The 24340-nt window shown below is 45.3% G+C and overlaps 1 protein-coding gene across 4 annotated transcripts; it reads right to left on the bottom strand.

Annotated features, from left to right (window-relative positions):
* Nucleotides 1-1850: 1850 nt before the first annotated feature.
* Hnrnpf (heterogeneous nuclear ribonucleoprotein F) lies at nt 1851-23753 on the bottom strand. Of its 4 annotated transcripts, none has more exons than XM_005066080.4 (4): nt 23625-23753; nt 10785-10913; nt 9202-9260; nt 1851-3761 (listed from the first exon to the last, which is right to left on the bottom strand). In XM_005066080.4, exon 4 carries the CDS (start codon nt 3710-3712, stop codon nt 2465-2467), a length of 1248 nt encoding a protein of 415 aa, XP_005066137.1. In that variant the 5' UTR covers nt 3713-3761; nt 9202-9260; nt 10785-10913; nt 23625-23753; the 3' UTR covers nt 1851-2464. The 4 variants fall into 4 exon arrangements, with proteins under 4 accessions (XP_005066137.1, XP_005066138.1, XP_012965892.1 ...); XM_005066081.4 differs by lacking the exon at nt 23625-23753 and adding an exon at nt 23254-23387; XM_013110438.3 differs by lacking the exon at nt 23625-23753 and adding an exon at nt 22565-22652.
* Nucleotides 23754-24340: the final 587 nt, after the last annotated feature.

The raw sequence follows: 24340 nt of genomic DNA, 5'->3' as shown, positions 1-24340 counted from the left end.
AAAAAAGTGTTTCATATCCACACTGTAGACACCTCTCGACAAGACTGTTCAGGAGGCAGACACCAACACAAGTTCTGTGCTTGGGACCTGCCTAGGTGATGCAACCTGCCCACCAATAGAAATATAAATATAGGGGCTAGATGTTTGGCTTGGTCCTTAAGAGGACTTATTTCCCAGCAGCCACATGGAGGATCACCACCTCAAGTATTAGAAAGGAATGTGATACAGATATACAGGCAAAGAACTAACACAACTGAAAACAAAACAAGACAAAAAAACTTAAGTGCTGGGTGTTGGTAGTGCACGCCTTTAATCCCAGCACTCGGGGCTTCAACCAGGATAGGCTCCAAAGCAACATGGAGAAACCCTTTCTCGTACCCCTCAACCCCACCTTGTCTTCAAGGCAGGGTTCCTATATAACAGCCCTATCTGTCCTGGAACTAGCTCTGTAGACCAGGCTGGCCTCAAAATCTGAGATCCACCTGCCTCTGCTGGGATTAAAGGTGTCTACCACCAGCCCGAGGCAAATGCATGTAATTCTTAAATGTGTCGATGCTACTTGGAGCTAATTCAGATGTCTCTCCAAGGCATATAGCTTCTCAAGAAAGAGGTTTATACCAGTTATTAGTAATATAAGCCAATTTCAAAGGGCATTAGCTAGTCTTAGATAACTGCCTGCTGATTAAAGCCAGCAGTGGTTTTGCTGGGGTCAGCACCCTTCCTGCAGTACACAAAGTTGTTCTTGCCTTTACACAGGCTAACACAAGTAACCCCTGCCTGATTTCCCATCTTGGGGGGGGGGGGTTAAGCAGTTCCTAAGGTACGTTTCCTACTACTGCAGCTTTGTGGGTCACAACTGAGTTGGAAGCCTAGGGACCCATTGCCATTAACACATGGTTAAAGGTGGTGAATGCAAACCTTGAGACCATTGCCCACCTCAAGTCAGCTTACTCTGCCACCTATTTGGAATTCCTGGGTAGCACAACTGGAGCCTGGGCACTATGGGTCCCCTCTAGACATACCAAGGGAGACTCCTATAACCAACACCCTTTGGACTTAGTATTATTTTACTCTAGTGTGGCTGGGTTTCTTTCATGGTACATGACTGATAGTTAACTGACTATGAACTCTGAAACAGGACACCAGTGGCAGAAAATATTAACATCCAGAAGGGCTGTCAAGTATTTAGGTTCCCTGTGTCTTTTTGGCTAGTTTGTTGCAGATCATAGCTATACTTGTCACCCTAAAAACAGCTGCCTTAACAGCTAGTTGGCCAATCACCCCAGACTGAATGGAACACATACTCTGCATTTAACACTAAAATATTGGGACTCGAGCAACTGTTTAATCCCCCATCACCTACTATGATGGCTCAACTTGTAAAAGCACTTACCACTCTTAGAGAGAACTCAGGTATGAGTCCTGGTAACTACATGACACTCCACTTCTGGGGATCCAACACCCTCCTCTTGTCATTTCAGACACCACACATGCATGTAGTGCACTTACTATAGGTGGAATGCACAAGCAGGTCTAGATTTTTTCAATCGCATATAATATACGTATCACAGGTGGCAGCAACTATGTGCTTCCTCATGAACACTGGACTGTTTATAGTCACTGTCTCTACAATGTACTTTTCATTTTAAAAGATGCCCAACTAGGTCTATCTGCCAGCCTAAACAATATAGACCAAGATGACCTCAAATTCATGGCAATTGGCCTGCTTGGGCCACACGAGTGTTAAGATTACAGACCTGAGATACCCCCACGAAGCTAACGTGACTACTTTCAAATCCTTTTCAACCATCCAGTTTGCTGCCTTTTGCTGAGGAGATAAGCTGTGCCAGTCATTGTGAAAAAGTCTTTATTTTAAGAAAAAAATTTAGTTAACAAAAAATTTAACAAGTTTCACTTAGCAAAATACACCCAAAAGGAAATCACAGTACAAAGAAAGCTTTAAGTCAAGGCCTCACCAATTCCTACAGTATTAGTATTGTGTCTCAATTCTCAAAACTAACTCTTAAAAAGCTTAAACTTAACCTAAAGATTTAAATGAAAATATAAACTAGAATGAACATGAGAAATGCTTCTCTTTGCATCAGGGATCTAGCACCTTGAGTTCTCCAGAAAAGTACATGTCCCCAGTGTGTTCACTGTGGTGTGCTTAAAGATCCACTCAACATACTTAACTACTTAACTCAGATAACATCACTCTTAAGTATACTACCAAAAATGTTAATTGAGAAAAGCGGAAGAAAATAGTTTTAGTTTACTCAATATTACATGCTAGAAGAAAAGTTTGCATGAGAAACACTGAAGAGGTAATTTTTTAATCCAGATTTTCACAAACTCATGGTGCAAAGTGGGTCCCCCAGCTTCCTCTAGAGTTTAAACTGCTCTTGACTGCTTATTGGCTGCCTGTGAAATTTTTGATTGAAGTAACTCAAATGCTCCTACTATACTAATCATATCCACCCATGCTGTTCTGACCGCTGTAGCCGGCCCCGTAACAGCCACTCACTGACTGACTCTCCAGGCCACTGTAAGTCGCCTGGGCAGCTGACACTCCCATGCCCTGCATCACCTGGCTGCTGTAAGCCCCGTTGCTAGCCCCTGTTGTTGAATTCAGGAAGAGTTCTATGTATCTGTGCTGCATGTTGGCCCTGTCCTTCGACATAGCTGCCACTGCTTCTTCATGGGTGGCAAACTCAACATCAGCTTCTCCCGTCACTCTTCCATCAGGGCCAATCTCAATATGAACTCTCACAGGGTTGAGTGGAGAGAAGAAGTTGTAAATGTCGTTCTCCGTTGCTTTGTAGGGCAGCCCTCTCATGTGGACGCAGTGGCCGGTGGTGCTCTGCACTGTGAACTCGCTGTCTCCATATCTGTGGTCATACATTCCTGAGAGACAGTAGCTGAGGTCTCTCCCAAACAGGTCAGTGGTGAAGCCATAGCCATCACTGAGGCCACTGTATTCTTCATAGCCCCCATAGCCTGCACTATAGGCACCAGACCTCATCCTATCCAAGCCTGCCTGTTTGACAATGCCAATGTACCTCCGTGCTGTGCCAGGCCGGTCATAGGGCCCAGGCCTCTGCACAGACATGAACTTCAGAGGTGGGTCTGAGTATGACCTAACTTCCTCCTGACTGCTCTTGAACACTTCAATGTACCTGTGCCCTATTCTCTCCTTGTGCTTCCCTAGAGCTTTCTCGGCTAACTCTTGTGAGGCAAACTGAACGAACGCCTCCCCTGTAATCTTGCCCTCCGGGTCCACAGGTAATGTGATCCCGTTTGGCACAATTTCCAACCCTGAGAAGAACTGAACAATTTCTTCCTTTGTGCATCCAAACGGGAGTCCCCGAAGCCTCACAAAGCCATCATTGGCGCTGTCGGCGCTGTTTGGACCACTGTGCTTCAACACCCAATCCATCTCGGTTCTGTGTGACTTGAACACCTCAATATACCGGTGTCCCATGCTTTCCCTGTCTTTTTTCAGAGCCAATTTTACATCATCTTCTGACTCAAGTTCAACAAAAGCCTCACCACTCTGCCTGCCTTCTCTAGTATAAATGAAATGAACACCTGCGACCCCATCATGAATTGTGCAGTCGGAGAGGAAGTTTTGTACGTCCTCAATTGAGCAGGACCAGGGTAGGCCACGAAGTTTGACCACATAGCCTTCACCTCCCTCAGGGCCCAGCATCATGGACACTTGACAGAGCTGATGTCACACAAGCTTGGGCAATTTTAGGTAGCTGAAAGAAAAAAAAAAACAAAATAAAACCTCCTTTATACAAATTTCATTTAATATACATAGCAAGGCTATTCAGATACGTTTTTCTCCATTTCATAGATGGAAAGTAAGGACTGGTAGTATACGCCTTTAATCACAGTTGGTGGACGCAGGCATGTGGTTTTCGGAGTTCCAATCAGTCTAGTTTCTGCATTCTAGACTAGCTTGGGCTAAAGTGTACCAAGAGTTTGATCTACATGATAGGCCCTAAAACCTTATAAACTGAAAATATCCCCCACTCCCACCCCCCATAAAAGACACTGTATTCCTCTTATGTGCTATCAAAAAGATCAAACAAAAGACCAGGGTGGGTCACAATTCTGTAACTAGTGTACTTAAATGACAGCTTTAAGTCAACAGCAAAGCAAAGACCTATCACTGCAAAAAGTCAACACCCTACCAATGTAAAAGTTTTGTTTTGAAACAGGGTTTCTGTGTGGTCCTGGCTATCCTTGGCCTCAAACTCAGAACCTGTCTCTGTATCCAAAATCCTGGGAATAGAGGTGTGTGCCCAAATGTTTTTGGCAAGCAGAAATCAAAGGGTCAGGAAGTAGTTCCAGTCATCTTTAAGTTACATGCTGACATAAGACTGTCTCAAAAATAAAACGAGGGGATAGTAAGAAGAGAGTTTAAACCCGATGAGCTGCAGTTTTTATCCCTGAGAGTCCTAAATCAGTGGGGAGCCTTGACTCTTCTCCTACCTCTACGTGCATACTCATCTACACACTTGTAATAGAATACATTAAAAAGTAAATAAAAGCCGGGCGTTGGTGGCGCACGCCTTTAGTCCCAGCACTCGGGAGGCAGAGGCAGGCGGATCTCTGAGTTCGAGGCCAGCCTGGTCTACAAAGCGAGTTCCAGGACAGCCTCCAAAGCTACAGAGAAACCCTGTCTCGAAAAGCCCCCCCCAAAAGTAAATAAAAGTCAGGCCCAGGGTGATAGCACACCTGGAAGGAGGTAAGTGGGATCTCTACAGCGCAAATCCTATGCCAGCCAAGGCTACATATCCATACCTTGTCAAAACACTAAAAAATAGACTAAATATATAAAAAATAAAGAGCCAGAAAAGGCAAGGTAGTGCACACCTAAAACCAAGGGAAGAAAAGGAAGAACTAATTCATGGTCAGCACAGGGTACCTACTTATAATTACCTAGACTACAGAAACATCTCAAAAATTGTTTTAATTTAACCAAAATTTTAGTCTTACACATATGAAACAACATTTTACCATTAACTTTAAAATACTGACAAAAATTCTACTTACCTGCATCTACACCAGGTTGGAGATGACAAGAATGCCATCCTGGCTCAGTAATAGTTCAATGGGACTAAAGGCACTACTACTTAACAGTGGGAAATTGACTAATATAGACACAGAGTCACCTTGCCTATGGCATAAAGATAAAGATAGTGCAAGCTGTAAGGGAGAGTGGGACATAAACATGTACATACAAAAGTTGAATTAAGGTTGCAGGCACCTAATAGTTACCACACCCTAAGCTTTACCTAAAACCCCTGTAGCAACAACTTAACTAACTTCACAATGCAGTTCTGGCACTTGTTCATTAAAAATCAGTGTACATGTATATGGACAGGACATATAACTCCTGCCATCAGGGACACACACCTGTTCATACCTTTTTTAATGGGAGAATGTGCTATCCCTTCACCCTACTGGAATAGATCCATAAATCTACTACTTGTTCTTGGTTTCCACCTCCAATGATTTCCAGGAACTCCTCAGACCCATCCCTAGACCCTACTGCCTGTAATAATTTATATCTATGTGAAAACTCACTGTGAAAAATCTCAAATGCTATTTCCCTCCTGCTTTGTGAACAGCCTTGATCCCTCCTTTAAACGATTTCTTTCTCTTTGTTCCACATAAGCCACTATGTTTTCCCTGTTATCATTTTAGCCCCTCCAATAAATGATTTACATATAGTTCTTTACTGCACCACTTAATTGCTAATTTGTACCTTGGATGTACTGAGTGGCTCAGCAGCACCAAACCCAAGAAAGATGTCTTTAGACTCGTTTCTCCTGGATTTCAGCTATTTTGAACCAGTCCATTTGTTTTCAAAGGATGCCCTGTGCCATGTATATTAGGCTGCAACCTAGTCTCTATCCACTAGAGGGCAGGAGCACTCAACCCTTATCTATCAGCCAGTCTCTTGTAAAGCTGCCCTCAGGTTATCCATAAGTCCTCAAACACTACACAAAGTCTGAACTGCTGGCACAGTGACTGTAATAACCAGATACTCGGAAGTCCAGAACAGGTCAGTAAGTTCAATGTGAGATAATATAACTTAGTGAAATAGACTCTTTATTTCCCGGGGGAGGTGGGACATAAGATCTACGCTATACTAGGCTGTCTCAAAACTGGAAAAAAAAAAGTGATAGTAGATATGTATAGACAAACATTTACAAAGCCACTATACTCTAGCTGCCTGCTGTTGGGACACCTCTTCAGATGCCTGGGCAGCTTTGGCCTCTTCTCTACTTCTAGGAAATCAACTGAAGCAAGACCACAAAGTTTATAAGAACTTATAAACAAAAGGAATTGCTTGGGGTTCAAACCAGAAAGTCTGTTCTATTGACCCAACACCCTTTAATAAGGCCTTCTCTGGCCAGTTTTTCCTCTAGCTACTTGCTGATTTTACCTTTTCTTTCTGTACAATCTTCAAGAGGCCTGTTTATTGACTATTCTAGTCCCAGCAGCACACACCTTTAATCCAGGCACTTGGGAGGCAGATCTAAGTGTGTTCAAGGCCAGCCTGTTCTACCATGAGTGCCAAAACAGACTCTAAAGCTAGAGAAACCATGTCTTGAAAAACAAAAACTCCTGGTCTACAAAGTGAGTTCCAGGAGAGCCTCCTAAAACAATAGAGAAACCCTGTCTTGAAAAAACAAAAACAAAAACAAACAAACAAAAAACTCAGCATTCTGGAAAAGAGATGGCTCATAGATACAGTGGCTCACAGCCATCTATAATGAGATCTGGTGCCCTCTTCTGACCTGTAGGCATATAGAGGTAGAATGCTGTATGTAACATGAACATAAATACTAATAAAAAAAAAAGGCCCAGAGACTCATTTTGGGGCTCAGGCTTCAAGCTGAAGATCAGAAAAGCAATGTAGCAGGCCACTAGCTCTTATCACTAACTCAGGATGAATGGGCTGATTTGATCCTGCTGCCTTCTCCTCGGGATGGCTGGAGAATGAATGATCTTACTATTTTTTGTTGTTTGTTTTGTTTTTCGAGACAGGGTTTCTCTGTGGCTTTGGAGGCTGTCCTGGAACTAGCTCTTGTAGACCAGACTGGTCTCGAACTCACACAGATCTGCCTGCCTCTGCTGGGATTAAAGGCATGCACCATCAATGCTTAGCTCTGTTACTCTTTGAGACTGATTCAATCTCCTGTATCCCAGGGTGGCCTTGAACTCAGAGCTCTACCTCTTAACCCTCAATCCTAGGATTAAATAAAGGGTATTATTGCTACCTCCTAGGTTCTGGCTGCTGAAATAAAGGCTTCTATGGCTGTGGCCTACTTCATTGCAGTGTATACACAATAATTTAATCTTAAAACCAAACTACCTTCGAATGATTACAGTCTCTACTTATATATACAAAAACTTCAAGAACATTGACTGCTCTTCCAGAAGGACCAGAGTTCAATTCCCAGCACCCACATAGCAGCCACTACTGTCTGTAACTCCAGTTCCTGGAGACTGGACAGCCTCACAGACACACATGCAGGCAAAACACCAATATATATAATACAAATAAAATTTCAAAAACATTTACATTCCAGTAAATCCACCAAAAAATACCTTAAGCAAAGTACACACTTAATATATGCACAACCTAGCGGGACACACTATTAATCCCAGTCTTTGAGAAGTTGATTTGTGCATTTAATGCCAGCTTCACCTAACAGAACTAGTTCCAAGATAGCCAGGACTCAAATCCATCTCAAATGATCAAAAGCACAACCTACCCAAAAACATAGCCTAGAACAACATTTCCATTAGCTATAGCTGGGCAAAGCTTTCTTACAGTGAAAAGCTAAAAGGTACCTTTTCACATCATAAAGTTTTAAAGACTCCTTATCTCTATTCTCAGACTGAAGTATTTCCTTTTTTGTGGTATCGGGGACTTAACCAGGGCCTTCCACATGACAGGCAAACTTCCACTATAGAGCTGTACATACATCTCCAACTTCTTTTAAACGTTTCAATTTTGAGACTATGTCCAAGTTGCTCAGGCTGACCATAAAGTCTTTTTGCCTCACCAGCGCCCAGTAGCTGAAATTACACAGCCCTGTACAATAACATGGCCTGGTCCCAATTCCTTCTCTTTCTGCATTCCTCTCACATGTGATTTCTCATATTCTTAGTTCCTCTCAACTTCAATAAGAACCCATTTGCTGCTACTTACAGTCTTGTAAATTTCTCTAATAACAACTGCAACCCAATTACTTCAATGTCCCACTTATAAGACCTATTCCCCATGGTTATTACAAATATTCTTAACTCTTAACATTTCCTTTTTTCCTCCTAGTGCCTATATAATTTCCCCAGTTTCTTGGAGGATTTGACACACATAGTAATTAACTCTCCCTCCAAATATCCTCTGCCCAACCTTGTCTAGCTAAATCCTGATAATCCTCCAGGTCTAAGCCCCTTTTCAAAACATCTCCCTATTCTCTACAACCTATCTGATTGTCCACTCTTTCCTAATACCCTCTACTGTGATCTAAAAGAAGTCTTCAAAACCACAGGACACCAATTAGGACAGACTGTTTTTGTCCTGTGTCCTCATCCTTAGCAGACTGGACACAAACTACAGCAGGCCAAAGAATAGCAAGGGATTAACTAGCTATAACAAATCAGCCAAGGCTGAAGACTCAAAGGATGCATAAAGAACTCAGAAGAATTACTTTAGATACCTCATTAAAGTTTAGGCAACAGGGCAACAAATCATTCTTCCTGAACACCTACTCCTTTGGGGGGGGGTCTCTGTGGCTTTGGCGGCTGTTCTGGAACTAGCTCTTATTGACCAGGCTGGTCTCAAATTCACAGATCTCTCTCTCTGCCTGCCTCTGCTTGAGTGCTGGGATTAATGAGGTGTGCCACCACCTCTACACCTTTTCCTCAATTTTCTACTAGTTTTTTTTTCCAAAGACAAGGTTTCTCTGTGTGTAGCTCTGGCTGTCCTAGAATTGGCTCTGTAAACCAGGCTAGGTTTACAGAGATCTACCTGCCTCTAACCTCCCAGCTGCTGGGATTAAAGGCAACCAAATTCAATGGACAGTTAAAACTATGTCAGTTTTAGCCTCCAAAGGAAACTAAACTTTGCTTAAACCAATTAACTTACATTGACTTATCTTAATAGCTTACCTTAAAGAACCACCACGGGTGCCTTCTGTAGGAAACACTTATGGAAGGTACAAGTTTTCCTTTAAAAAACAAAACACAAAACCCAAGATTGGTCTCGTGGCCTCAGAATCCATGCACTATCGTTACAGAGGGGAACTCCTGGAACTGTACTCAGTGAAAGCAATATTCACAAGTCCAACTAGACATTTATTATAGCCTCAGGACTAACAGGTCCCCATGTTATTGTTCTATCTTTTCATGGGTAGAGGACATCAGCAAACACACTTGTTAAGCAGAGAACTAGCTATAAATTACCTGCAGAGATTACACATAGGGAGACCAATCGAAATGAGGTGAGATCAAGGAGCTAGGTAACACTTTCTGACAAACTTGCATGACAAAAACCTTGCACCTAGGCAAGGCTGTTATAGCTTGAAACACCCAAGCATGACCTTCCTGGGTGGTTCTTTTTTAATTTACATGACTTTGGTATTTGACTTTTGACCTACTTATCATGATGAATGAAGCACTATTCACTAATATAATCCTAACCAAAACCAATCTGACAAAGTTAAAGTTGTTCCCAAACAATGAGGACATGAGCTGAATCCTATAAAATTAAGAACCTCTGATAATTAAGCTGCACTTTACATTTTGGAAACGATAGTTCACCTTGCTTGTTTGTCTTAAACTCGATTTGTCTCATACTTCCTGTGATTATCATGTAGGACACTACAGGGGCAATTGTTAGAAACCTGGTAAAGCAATAGTTGCCAACACTCAGGAACTAGGTTTTTATTTCAAAAAAATTCATCTATATTCCTGCCTGTGAAAGACAGTACACCCTATTTTTGCACCATATTACTCCAGTCTTCTACTTTCAGTGTGGTATACAATACCTGAGGCCTCCCTGGAGACATCATAGTGCAAGCAGCTGTCAGCTAGACCTACTTTAAACCACTGGCACAACACCTGTGAACATGTGAGCTGTGGAAACATGCTCAGTGTAAAGAGCCGATGAATCTCGTTGAAACTGTTCGTACACCCGAAGATTTAATTGTAGGACGTGCTGCTGGAACCGTTTGCACAATTCCGGGTGACTAGCTCGTAATACTGTACCCAGCCAAGGCTTACACTTGCTCTTAAACATACTTCCCAACTTTGGAGCTAGTGAACATGCACTTCTAAATTTAAAAATTCCAAGCTGAGACTCGGTGATACTGGTTAGACTGGATTTTCACTGCCTTCAGGTAGATCCAGGGAAGATAAACGAGGTGCGCCCTTTGAATCCTGAACTAGTTAAGTTTATCTGGCGAACAAACAGGGCGGATCAAGCACCACCCACCTAGTTCTTTTGTTCAGGGCCCGCTCGGTGGGAACCCTCCGGCACCCTCCTCCTTTACGCATCTTTGTGTTCCAGGAAGTCGCCGGAGTTTTCGCTGAGAACACGCCCTCACCCTCCCTCCATTTTGTGAGTTTTAACCTCAGGAGCACCGGGAGCGCGTCCTGACAGGTTCTTACTCAGAAAGTTCTACTTTTTAAACGCATGAGAGCTGGGGCAGAAGAAAGTCCCACGTCCCTGCGTTTTCTGCTCTAAAACTTACCACGGAGGAAGGCAGAAGTGACTTCTACTTTCAGTAAGCAACGCTGCTTACGAATCAACTCCACCCGACGCTTTAAAAACGCAGAGAGCTCCGGGGAAAGTCCAGGTGCATCTTCTTTTTGTTCTCAACCTGAAATGGAAGTTCAAATGACCAGGGGCAAACGCTTTCTGCCGGAGAGGAGCCCCTAGAGACGCGCGTTTTGGCGGGAAGTAGGGCCGAGGACAAGGTGACGCTGCTCCGCGGCCTGCACCCGGTAGTCGATCGCGCCGCACTCAGAGCGCCGGCCGGGCAGGAAGGTCCGCCCCGGGGCCTGCGCGGGCTCAGGCGGGAGCTTCCGGGCGGGGGCGGGGGATGGGAGGCTCCTGAGCCTCTGGGGATGGGTGGGGGAGGGGAAGAAAGCTCGAGTAGGAACTCGCGCAGGCCGAAGTGGAAGGACTCGAAGCGGGAAAACTTCTAGGCCGCCAGGTCGAGAAAGCGACCGGGAACCTCAAGGCTCGAGGGCCGAGCAGTTCTCACCACGCCGAGGACGGGCGTTCAGGTCCGGAGTCCGGGAAGCAGAAACCGCGTGATCTACGGCGGCAGTCGGACTCAGGTCACGGGGTGCAGAAAAGGAAGTGCCCTGCCGGCCCGCCAATAAGTCACCAATGAGAGGAGCGTGCCTGCAGGTGTGGCCCGCGAACCGTGCGATTGGCCAGCGCCGGAAATGGGGGAAGGAGGGAAAGGAAAGGGGAAGACTTCTCGCCGAGTTCTCGGTAAAGCAGCAGGGGAGCCACCTGGGCAAAGTCCAAATTGTTTGGCGGGCGGGGGGGAACGGTAACGCACTGAAGCGGAGAACACTCAGCCCAGTAAAAACTAAATCACCTTGGACTGGGATACTACAGAATGGAAACCTGCCGACACACAATACTCCATTTTCTTACGGTTATTTTCCATGCTGAAACATAACTTTAAAACCAACTCCTGCTGGACGGTAGATGGCGTACGCCTTTAATCCCAGCACTCGGGAGGCAGAGACAGCACACTGATGGCAGTCTGGTCTACAGAGAAACCCCCCACACACACACACACAAAAGTGCCCCTGCCCCCTAGTGGCTGACACCTCACTTTGATTTCCTAGTACTACAAGGTGTTTGTCCACTGAATCTGTTAGAGCACAATGTTTTAAAATTTCTAAAACCTGTACCCAACAACAAAATGTACTTTAATTCAAAACAAGTGGATTCAGCCGGGCGTTGGTAGCGCACGCCTTTAATCCCAGCACTCGGGAGGCAGAGGCAGGCGGATCTCTGTGAGTTCGAGACCATCCTGGACTACCAAGCGAGTTCCAGGACAGCCTCCAAAGCCACAGAGAAACCCTGTCTCGAAAAAAAAACAAGTGGGTTCGGCAGTGAGTGGGTGTTTCAAGGGCTTTTTCCCACCCTGAGACAGCGTTTCTCTGTAACAGTCCAGACTGTCCTGAACTCCCACTGTAAGTCAGGCTGGCCTCCAACTCGACTGGCCTTTGCCTGGAATGCTGCGATTAAAGTGAGGCACCAGCAGCCACACATTTTTGAGGGCCCAGTGAAATGGAGAGAGGACTAGCCTCCCATGCCTGACAACTGGGTTCCATCCACAGGAACCATATGACCTAATCACCCTTGTAGAGGTAGCCCCTCCCATCGCATACACACAATACTCTAAAAATGTTGTCACTGAGGTTATTTCTTGTAAAGACTGGAAAAGCTTACAGAAATGTTCTACAACTAAAGAGAAATATGAAACAAGTAGAACCGTTATTGACTGAAGCTGGTGATGGCTTCAAATTTTTATGCTTTAGTTTGTTTTTCGAGACAGGGTTTCTCTATTGCTTTAGAGGTTGTCCTGGAACTCGATCTATAGACCAGGCTGGCCTCAAACTCAGAGAGATCCACCTGCCTGTGACTCCTAAGTGCTGGGATTAAAGCCACCAAACACCCCCACCCTCCTTGTTAGTCTTTTTGGATAACTTCAACTTTACAGAAAGAAGTTTACAAAAATACCAATGTTCATTCAGTACTAAGGACAAAGTTGTTTTAGTAACAGCTCCAATAACAAGACTTAAAAGCATAGCAAAGACAATGCATAGCGCATATTTGATTGGAGGGGCTGGGTTCCATGCAGTGGAGACTGACTTCCAACTCAATATAGAGCTTAAGCTCAACTGAACCACTGATTTTGCTGAGCTTTTGGCAATCTTCCTGTCCAGGCTTCTTGAATGCTGGGATTAGTCTGCTCTCCATCATGACTGGCTTTATGGGATGCTGTGCATTAAATCCAGGACTCCATGCTAAGCACCAGACCAACTCAGCTAATTTAAAATTAGTTTTGAACTTTTTCGTTCTTTTTTGGAGACAGGGTTTCCTCTGTGTAGCTCGGGTTGTCCTGGAACGAGCTCTGTAGACCAGGCTGGCCTCGAACTGAGATAACACCTGCCTCTATACCACCAGGGTGAGGTTGAGGCTCAGTTTTGAAATCTTGGTTCAAATGAACACAAGAAATTTCTGTATGTATGTATTCCAAAATAAAGGAGTTGGGGTCATTAGGTGGTGGCATATACCTGTTATCCCAACATTTGGAAAGCTGAGGAAACAGGATTTTTTTTTCCGAGACAAGGTTTCTCTGTATTGCTTGAGGCTATCCTGGAACTCGCTCTGTAGACCAGTTTCTTATGGAAACGACAAGTCAACCTGGAAGACACTATCTCAAAGTCAGTCTCCTCTCTTCCCGTTCTCCCAGAGGCTAGGTGGGGTTTGGCTCCTATACACAGGTCAGGCTGTTTTTCTGTCCTCTGTGGGAAGTGACCAACATTTCATACATTGCTATACACAGTTGTTTTCAACAGACACATCAAAAAATTTGTAAATAAGTTGGTAAGACACTGGAGTTTTGTCTGGAAATTACCTACAATGTAGGAAAAATGTCTACCATTGGTTTCGTTATAAAAATTTACCATATTTGTTTGAAATAGTCCATTGTAAGAATGCTGTCAATTCCAAATTTGCTTATAAATCCTCAAAAGCCCTAAATCCAGGGTTCCACCCCACCACCAAATAAAAACCCAGGATGGTAGTAACTGAGGCAGCCAAATATCTAGGGTGGTAAAGACAGAAGATCAGAAAACGGTATAAACGGCTCTACAGGTAAAGATGATGCTATCACTGGGCAGTGGTGGGGCATGCAGGAGGATCTCTGTGACTGGTATATAAGAGCTCATTACAGGGAAGCCTCCAAAGCCAGAGAAACCCTGTTTAAAAAAAGATGATGAGCCGGGCGTTGGTGGCCCACGCCTTTAATCCCAGCACTCGGGAGGGAGAGGCAGGCGGATAACTGTGAGCAAGATTTCTCTGTGTAACAGCCCTAACTGTCCTCGAACTCACTCTGTAGACCAGGCTGGCCTCGAACTCACAGAGGCCAGTCTGGTCTGCAGAGCCAGTGCCAGGACAACCTCCAAAACTACACAGAGAAACCCTCTCGGAAAAAAAAAAAAGATGATGATGATGCTGTCAAGCCTGACCACCTTAATTATATTCCTAAAACAATTTTATATTCCCATTTTGTAAATTCTTGTCATCATTGGCTACATTTACTTTTTTTGTTTTGATACAGTGTCCTGGCTGTATCCTGACCTCCAAAGGAAAAATTAGTTGGATATGAAGCCAACGCTTTTAATCCCAGCTCTCAGGGGCACTGGCCAGTCTGGTCTACACAGCAGCTCCAGGCCAGTCAAAGCTACACAGCAAGACTGTTCTCAATACATAAAATAGTTCAAAATCACCCTCTGGAATCCAGGCCAACCAAGGGGTTACAAGAGACCATTCCTATTAAAAACCCCAAAATCATAAAATTTTAAATATGAATGCCTTTGATCCCAGCACTTCGGAAGCATAGGCAAGCAGACCTGAGTTTGAGGCCAGCCAGAGTCACACAGAAAAACCCTGTGTCTCAACAACCCCACCAACACTGCCATGTAATAGGCCCTCCTGTTGTTAGGTCCCAAAGCTGAGAAAACAGAAATTTTCATTGTTTCTAGCAAGAGCACTATCCAGGTCTCAACTGCTTTGAAAAAAATTTTTGTTCATTGTGAGTGGTATGCATTTTACCAATGTGTGTGGCTGAATGTAATACCTTCTTTAGTTAACTGACTTGTGATTTAAGGCAAATCCTACTACTGCTCCGTCATACATTTTCTTCTGTAAGGGAACACTGCAGAAGAGATTGTATACGGACACAAAAGGAAATTAAATTTGAGGCATGGTGGCACAGGACTGTGGTGATTCAAGCAGGATAATGAGTTCATCAAGTCTGCCTTAGCTACACACTCAGCAACACAGAAGTCTACAGTTGAGAACTCTAGTATGGCATTTTGTATCCTGAAGCCAATGGGAAATTGATTGTTTCCATGAAGGTGATCCAATTTGTCTCTTGGTGTTTTTTTTTTAAGTCATGGTCTGTATCTTAAGATGGCCTTAAAACTCTTGATTCTTCTACTACCACCTCCCTTGAAGTACGTATTTTTCTGTTAGTTTATTGTACACTAAATTTAATTTCAAATTTTGTTCATGTGCTTCTGGGCTTGCGTGTGTGTGTGTGTGTGTGTGTGTGTGTGTGTGTGTGTGTGTGTGTGCGCGCGCGCGAGCGCATTTGGCTAGTGACCTCTCCAATATGGAAGCAAGGAAGAGAGAAAGGAGCAAAGAAAGGTATATTTACAGACCAAGGAAAAAAAAAAAGAAACATGCCTGGTGTTTGTGTCACATGCCTTCAATCCCAGCAGCACCGGGGAGGCAGACACAGGTGGAACTCTGTAAGTTTGAAGCCAGTCTAGTCTACAGACCAAGTTCAAGGGCAGGGTCCAAAGCTACAGAGAAACTCCTGTCTCAAAAACCAAAGTAATAAAAATAATAAAAATCTTATGAAATAGTTTGATGCATGTGTGCTCTATATGCATGTGCACCCTTTCACCAGAAGCTGGCACAAGATCTTACCATATGTTTTCTGGAAAATCTAGAAATTCTACTTCTCTGGGCCTGGTTTTTTAGTATTTTTTCAGGGCCCATGTATGGGTGGGCATTAGTGAGAGAGTGGGCACCTGTATTATCCTGCAGCATAAGGTGGGAACAAGAGGCATCCCAATCCAGTGTGCTTGTGGTTCCTGCAATGGAGCTCCATGCCGTTAAGGTCCCTTTTATTTTATTTATTAAATAAAGGAAAGGGGGGAGAGAGAAAGAAAGGAAGAACAAAAGAAAGAAGGAAGACAGGCTGACTTTGCAATTAGTATCCAGGATACTTCTCATGCTGCCCCAAGTCCCAACAACCTCCAAAACTTGCTTTGTTCTGAATATGCACCTGAAAGTCCTGTGATCATGTCAATAAAGCACTGTTGGGCCAATAGGAATCTAGATAGGTGGGACTAGGAGTCCAGGAGGACTCTGGGAAGGAGAAACACAGAGTCCAGATGTAACGCCATGAGTAGGAAGCCCGGAAACCTCTCCCGTAAGAGAAATACTTACATTAACAATTATGGGGTAATTACTTAAGTCAGAGCTAGCCAGTAAGAAACAAGGCCAACAGCTTCATAATTAATATAGCCTCCTGTGTGTTTATTTGGGACTGATGCGGCTCTAGAACCAGGCTGGCCAGAAGGCTTCTCTCAAAGGAAAATGCTTCTCTTTACAGTATTGCTATTAGACTTTGTGGGAAATTCCATCATTTATATTAACTGGTACCTCTCTCCCCATAGCAAAGTGAGAAATGAGTATGTGGTGAGTTCTGCTAAAGAAACAACTGAAAAGATGGTAGACTCCTAGATTACCATCCCTGTTAAAAACTTCCCTGTAACTCTTTCCAAAGTGTCAGTCACAGAACTAAGCAGGCTCAGGATGCCTGTGGTCCAAGAGACCTGGTCTTACAAAAGGATAGATGTGTTCTCCTCAGGAGTCCACAAAAAACCAAATACCAAGTCTCATGTAACTACTACAGGAGCCCAATACACTGCTCTGGAGGGGAACATGAACAGATGCAAGAGAATAGAGTTAAGAACCACGACTGTATACTTAACAGTGGCTCTACCACCCAGGGACCTCAAATGAAAGCACTTTCAGGGAACAAATGCCTTGGATATTTTAATAAACATTCCCTGAAACAAAGACCTTAAGTATTTTATCAAGGGGAAAATACAAAATATAAGCATCTAAAGCATTTAAACATCCTTTAGTTTTTTTTTTTCCAGACAAGGTTTCTGTTTAACAGACCTGGTTGTCCTGGAACTCAATTCTGTAGACCAGGCCTGCCTCTCTCTGCCTTCCCCAAGTAGTGGGATTAAAGGTGTGTACCACCACGCCTGGCTACTACCCTATTTTTTAAGATTTAAAAGAATTAGCCTGGTGTTGGTGGCACACACCTTTAATCCCAGCACTAGGGAGGCAGAGGCAGGATCTCTGGGAGTTAAGAGGCTAACCTCCAAAACAATACAGAGAAACCCTGTAGGGAGGTACAGAGTAGACTGCCAGGTTGGGGTTAGGGGCAGCACTTGGGAGGCAAAAACAAAGGGATCTGTGAGTTCAAGGCTAGCCTGGTCCATAGAGTTCCAGGACAGCCAGGGATACAGAGTTCTTCTGTCTTGAAGAATACGTTTTCATGTGTGTTTTGTCTGCTGTATTATTCAAATGCACCACATTACTACAGATGACTGTAGTCACCATATGGATGTTTAGAACTGAACCAGGGTCCTATGTAAAAATCAAGTTCTTACAGAGGTCTTTAAAAGGCCCCTTTAAAGTCTGTTTTAGTCTGGGAGTATTTTACCTGCAGGATTGTTATGTGTTTATCTTGGACACCACAGAATCAAATCTGGTTAAGCCACGAAAATCTTCCATTCCCCGCCTATCTCTTGCCAGCATTTGTGTCTACGCCAGCATTTGTGTCTACTTCGTTGGTCTGGTCTAGAGTTACACTGGGATTGGTCAGTCTTCAAACGGTCTACCAAGTAGAGTTAAAAAGGCCTGAACCACAACTGGCTCAAGAGAATCTCTTGTAACCTAGGCTGACCTGTCCCTCCAAACCCCACTTCCTAAGCCATAGACAAGATGGGATACTTCACACCTAGTGCTTTATGTGTCTATGTTTAAAGAGCAAACCTCCTAACCCAGGGCTAGATACTTTATAAACTAAATTTCATCAACTGAAACTACTTTTCCACCTTCAGATTTTAGTTTCACAAACTAATTTCAGTTAGGCAGGCAAATTCCAAAGTCCTAAAAAAGTTTGAGTTCAAGCCTAGCAACACACAAAGCAGTTAGCATTCATCAAGTTAGAGTAATCAATCCATTAAAAGTTCAACCATGGCCAGGCATTGGTGGCACACGCCTTTAATCCCTTGGGAAGCAAAGGCAGGCGGATCTCTGAGTTCGAGGCCAGCCTGGTCTACAGAGCGAGTTCCAAGACAGTCTCCAAAGCCACAGAGAAACCCAGTCATGGGGGGGAAAAGAGGCAAAAGGCGGATGAACTGAGTGCCAGGCCAGTCAGGGTTACAAGACATAGTAAGACTGTCTTTAAAAACAAAGAAAGAAAGCATTACAACTTAGCACATATCAATGGAGATAAACTATGAAATAAGATCATTTCTTAAATTTTTTGTAGGTAATCAATCATATGCTGTTCCCTCACTCAAGACCATGTTACGTCCTTGGAACATCAGAAATATACAGGTACTACAGGCAACACAGAAGAGGGAATAGGAGGGAAAAGGAAAAGGATCAAAAAGGAATATGAAAAGGCCTATATAATTATGAAGAAACAATGAAACTATTAATATACAAGCACATGCTAACAATGTTTGGTTTTTTGAGACAGGGTTTCTCTGGGTAGCTTTGAAGCCTGACCTGGGTCTTGCTTTGTAGACCAGGCTGGTCTTTAACTCACCACTGCCCAGCACATACTAACAACTTAAATGTTAAAGTAATGGTATGTCAAGAAAAAACTAGACACAAGTCTATAGGGCTCCCACTAATGTGAGGATATAAAAGACTAACACCAATACTGTAATAATAATCTCACTACATTTTTTTTTTGTTTTTTGAGACAAGGTTCTCTGTATCGCTTTGGAGCTTGTCCTGGACTTGCTATTTAGACCAGGCTGGCCTCAAACTCAAGAGATCAGCCTACCTCTGCCACCTGAGTGCTGGGATTAAAGGTGTGAGCCACCAATCTCACTACATTTTAACACCAGCACTGACAGGATTACTGGGCTACAAACATGCACCTCTCAACCCTCTTCCCCCCATGAAGACACAGAAGCTTTACATAACAGAGAGAACACTAACCAGTAGAGTGCTTGTTAGGACCACAGTCTCAATAAGCACTTACAAAGGTTAACCACCAATTTATAGGAAAAATAAAGAGCTGAGAATAAAAAGATAAACCATTTGTGGCTTGTAATGTACCTCTATTAGTACCAGAATAAACAGTCATTTATATGATTGGTAACACACCTGCCTACCAGATGATAGAGCCTTGTTTGGCTCCACCTCAAACTTGCCAGCTGCATGGGGTGGCCCACACTTATCCTGCACTCAATCTCAGCACCGGAAGGGTAGTCTGAAGCAGGAGAGTCCTCAGTTTGAAGACAGCCTGGGATATAGGGCAATACCACATTTTTAAAAAATCAAAAAATAGCCTGGGCATGATGATACACACACCTTTAATCCTAGCATTCAAGAGGCAGGGGACCTGAGTTTGAGGCCAGCCTGGTCTACAATATAGACCCTGTCTCAAAACCAAAGTACAATTTCCAAGTGAAAAGGATGCTAGGATAAAAAGCATCTGTGGAAAGCCTATCTATCCCAGGGCCCAGGAGTAGCAAAGGAAACCAAAAGCTGCTGTTCTGACCTTGATATGTTCTGGTACATATGCCCACACCCACTTACCCATGTGTATCATATACATTAAAAAGTAAGTTTTTCCCAAAAAATACAGAGAAACCCTGTCTTGATTTATGGAAAACTAATGCCACTTAGTATGACCATCTGCCTAGCATTTAAAGGCCCCGGTTAAGTATGGTGGTCTTTTTTTTTTCTTCCTTAAGTTAGAAGCTTGCTTCACATGTCAATCCCAGCTCCCTCTCCCTTCCCTCCTCCCCGGCGCACCCCCCACCCTTATGGTGGTCTTAAACTGAGTTTAATTCTTCCTCTTCTGAGACCCCAGAGCACTCCATTAACACTACATTGGAGACAGGAGCCCTAAGCAATGGAAGGCAGTCCTTGTCAGACCCAAGTCCCAATTCCAATTGCGTCCCTGGTGATTTCTTGAGTCTCCATTTTCTCATTTGTAGCTTGGGATTAAGAACAAGATTATCTTCAGTTGTCACATATATGCAATCAGAAAGAGCTTATAAAACATTTCATGCTGTAGTGGACCTAGCTACACTAATGTGGGAAATGCCACTGGACTCTTCTACCTCAAGATTCTCATAGCTTTAGCAACATGGCAGATGAACCTAGTATTTTCTTTTAAGCTATTTCTATTTTTAATGAATGGTGGGTTTTTTATTTCTTGGTTGTTTGTGATTTTTTGTTTTTTCAAGAGTGTTTCTGTATAGACTAGACTGTCCTCTGAACTCTAGAGATCCATCTGTCTCTGCCTCTCATACCCCTGGATCAAAGGTGTGCCCATTTTTTTTTTTTTTGGTTTTTAAGAGACAGGGTTTCTCTGTATTGTTTTGGAGGCTGTGGGTCCAGCCTGGCCTAGAACAAGAGATCCGCCTGCCTCTGCCTCCCGAGTGCTGGGATTAAAGGCGTGTGCACCACTTTTAACACGTCTAATCCCAGCAATCCACTGCACTTTGGAGGCAGAAGCAGGCAGATTGAGGCCAGCTTCGTTAATAGTAAGCTCCCTGCCAGGCAAGCTCAATAGTGAGATCCTACCTCAAAAAAAAAAAAGGAAAAAAAAACACAATTTAACCTTTGTCTACTTGTTTGTTTTAGAGTCAAGGTGCCTAGGTTTTTCCTTCAAACTCACTATGTAACCCAGCGTTGCCTTGATCTTGGCCCACACAGAAACATGAGTATATAATGCAAGACTCAATTTTAAACAAAAAGGTAAAAAAATTGACATAATGGGGCAGGGTATCTGATCCAGTGGGTGTGCAGTGCTTGCCTACCATGTCCAGTACCTATTAGTGGTCCTGTAATCTAAGTAATCTAGTGGCTATACACAGTGCTTTGGAGACCCAGCCTGGGCTACTTGAGCCTGCCCCCACCCCTCAAAAGACTTCTATGGTGGTTACCCTCCTGTAGTCTCTTGTAATTGAGGTTTTGAAGACAAAAATCAGGAAGATCAAAAGTTCACTCCACACTGAATGGAAATATTGTTTAAAAGTAATCTATGAAGCTGGCGTTGGTGCTGCATGCATATAATCCCAGCATCCGGGAAGCAGAGGCAGGCAGATCTGTGTTTTCAAGCCAGCCTGGGCATTTAAGCAGAATAACCCCAGCAAAGGCAGGTGATCCTTTCAGTTCAAAGTTAGTCTTTTCTACATAGTTTCAGGGCAGCTAGGAACAGAGAAACTGTCTATCAAAAGTCTACGTGCACAACAGAATAAACTACAAATCTCTCACTACCAATTTCTTAACATTCTCTGGAACTATAAACCTTCCGCTTTATAATGAAAATAGTGTCAAAAATTAGCACCAAAACCACTTCTCCACTGACCTATTTGTTTACCCAAAAACTGAGTTATTTCTATTTTTACTAAAAACTCATAAGCATTAGTTAACTCTAAAAAGTTCCAGATCGAGATCCTTCACTGCCAGAAAGGATGACTTGGGCTCAATCTCTGAACACAATACGGAAGAAACGACTGGCCCCACGTATTTCCCTGAACTCTACTCAGCAGCACACACAAAGGAAAGTTTTAAAAAGATCCAAAGTAGTAATACATCTTATGACTTGATCAATTAAATGACTCTAATTATTTAAAAAATTCCCGGTTTTGCCGGGCATGGTGACGCACTCCTTTAATCCCAACACTAGGAGGCTGAGGCAGAAAGATGAGTTCAAAGCCAGTCTAAGTCTGGTCTACAAGTGAGTTTCAGGACAGCCACGACTACACAGGAACCGTCTGGAAAAACCAGCAAAAAATACAAAACAAAACCCACACTTAATAGGAATTCGAGCTGCCAAGCACAATGACCTCAGTTGGATGTCGGTGACCCACTCTTGGAAGAACCGTTGTTGTCTTACTTCTAAAACTAACGCATCACGCAAAAACTCAAAAAAAAATTTACAAAGAAAAAAAAACGAAAGAAGCCCTCTCTGTTCTGCAAGGTTCTGGCAGTCAAAGCCACACTGCCCAGTCTCCGGAAACTGAACCCGCACAGCCGCATGGCAGCCTGCCACGCTGGGCGCTCGCACAACCACCCGGCAGACCCATTCGCAGGCGACAGGTCGCAAGTAGTTGTGGCAGGTAGGAGCCCATTAGCTTGTGCCCCGGGGATCTGGGGCAGGAAAAGTGCAGGGCGCTCCGTGTTATGGAGCACGTGGGGTTGCCTCACAGACATGCGCAGGGCGGCTGGGGCCAGCGTCCGGTCACATCGGGAACGCTCGGGGGGAGCGCGCACGAGACAAGGCCGGAAAGACCCACATGAAGTTTCAGCAGAACCGTAAAGATCTACAAACACATCCAAAAGTTCATGGAACTACAGCAAACACCCGACCGGCCTCCCTAGGTAAGATTTCTCCACCACCACCCCCAAACGCAAGCACACTACCTCCGAGGTCCCGGATCAACAGACCAGTGCCTAGTACTCCCCGGCCGCCACGAGGAGGAAGAGGCGGTCGGCTCGGTCTGGCCAGGAGTGGGAGGAGGGCGGAGTCGTCCCTCCCAGTCTTGTGAAACTCTGGGCGCCTCCAACCACGTGAGCACCGCTTTCCTTTCTCAAAACTGCAACTAGCGCCCTGGCCTACCGCGGACGGCCGAGCGAGTCCCGCCGCGGGGGGTAAACGCTCCGCCCTGCCCCCAAACATGCCGCGTCGGCCGCGCCGCGTGCGAGCAGAGCCTCCGGGCATGGCCCTGGGCGGGAAGCCGCTCTCCCCGGCGAGTGCCTCGGACGCGGTGAACCGCCCCTACACCTCAGTCCCCGCGGCCGGACCTCTACCTGAGTGACTCCAGACTTCGGATCCCGTGTCGTTCCCCACCCTCCAACCCCCGCCCGCAAACCTCGGCCACGCGGCCAGAGCCGTCAGTAATGCTCCCCAACTTGGGCTGTCAGACATACTCTCCACTTCGCACATGGACTCCAAACCCCGGCTATGCGGCCCCAAGCCCCGGGGCAACCTTCGCACGGCTACAGGTGTGCGGCTCCTTCCTCGCACCGGTCCTTTCTAAAGCCAAGTCCCACGCCCGCGATCCAACGCCCGAAGGGCCCGGCCGCCAGCCCACCCGGGTGGCGACCCTCACCTCGGGCTCCTTGTCTCCACGCTCCCACTCACATCCGGAACCTCGCCGGCGCTCAGAGCACCTAGAGGAGGGTGGAACCCCGGGGACTTGGCAGTTGTAGCTGAGGCAGTTGAGGCTTGTTTACTGTCACCATGGAAACCCCCAGAAGCGCGCTCGCGGTGGGGCCTCCGCGGAGCGAGTCAGCCGCGCGGGCCGGCCTGTTCCTCAACTCCCGCCCGTCGAGCGCCCGCGGCGCTTCCGGAAGCCCTCCTGATCCCTGGTCCGATCCCCGCTCGACCCACGCCCCGAGCACCCGGAAACAGAAGCCAGGGAAGCCCACTTTCCCTTCCCACAGCCGGCGTGACCGCGGGCTGGCCTTCCCCGAACCCCACCTTCAGGAAGACGAGGCGCAGTCCTCCTTCCACGACGAAGCCGGAAGGATACAAGACCGTGGCGGGGCGGAGCCTCAGGCAGCGGACATCCGGGCACCAGGCCGCCACGGCGCCATTCTGACGAGCCCAGGTCCGAGCCCAGGATTGGCCAGCCAGGCGAGGGGCGGGGCCGGGGATGTGGGCCCGCCTCTAAATCCAGGAAAGGACAGCGACAGCGCAGGCGCACAGCTTCGGGGAGCCATGCGAGGGAAGGGGAGGAGGGAAAGGAGGGGAGAGGGCGGGCAAAGAGGGGAGCAAGGTGGAGGGGCTCCAAGCAGAGCGCAGAGCTTCACGACTTGTGGCTGAGGGAGGGCGATGAGTGGTGCACCCGCGTTTCCGCATCCCGAAACTTGAGCCCCAAAGATTCAAAAACCGCGTGTGAGCGGAAAACTAGTGTAGTGTCTTACGTAAAAAGAAAGACCGCCTAAGGGCGTCTCCGAGGGACAGTCTTGAGGGATTCGTATGAAGTTGCTCAAAGCCCCCAGCGTCAGGGTTTTAAGTTTCAGACTGTAAGCACTTTCCGGAATAGATGACAGATTTTCTCGATGTGTAATAATTTGTGAGTAAGTACTTTTTGTGAGATGTCAAGATACAGGCTAAGTTTAAGATTATTAACACCACAGAACCTCCTAGGCGGGCGTGGGGACGCGCGCTAGTGATTTCTGGATGGAGTGGCC

Source organism: Mesocricetus auratus, unplaced genomic scaffold (genome assembly GCF_017639785.1).
Source record: "Mesocricetus auratus isolate SY011 unplaced genomic scaffold, BCM_Maur_2.0 Super-Scaffold_100676, whole genome shotgun sequence".
In the NCBI taxonomy this organism is placed as follows: Eukaryota; Metazoa; Chordata; class Mammalia; order Rodentia; family Cricetidae; genus Mesocricetus; species Mesocricetus auratus.
Note: the sequence above shows the minus strand (reverse complement) of the source record. Positions and strands in the feature narration are given on the sequence as shown.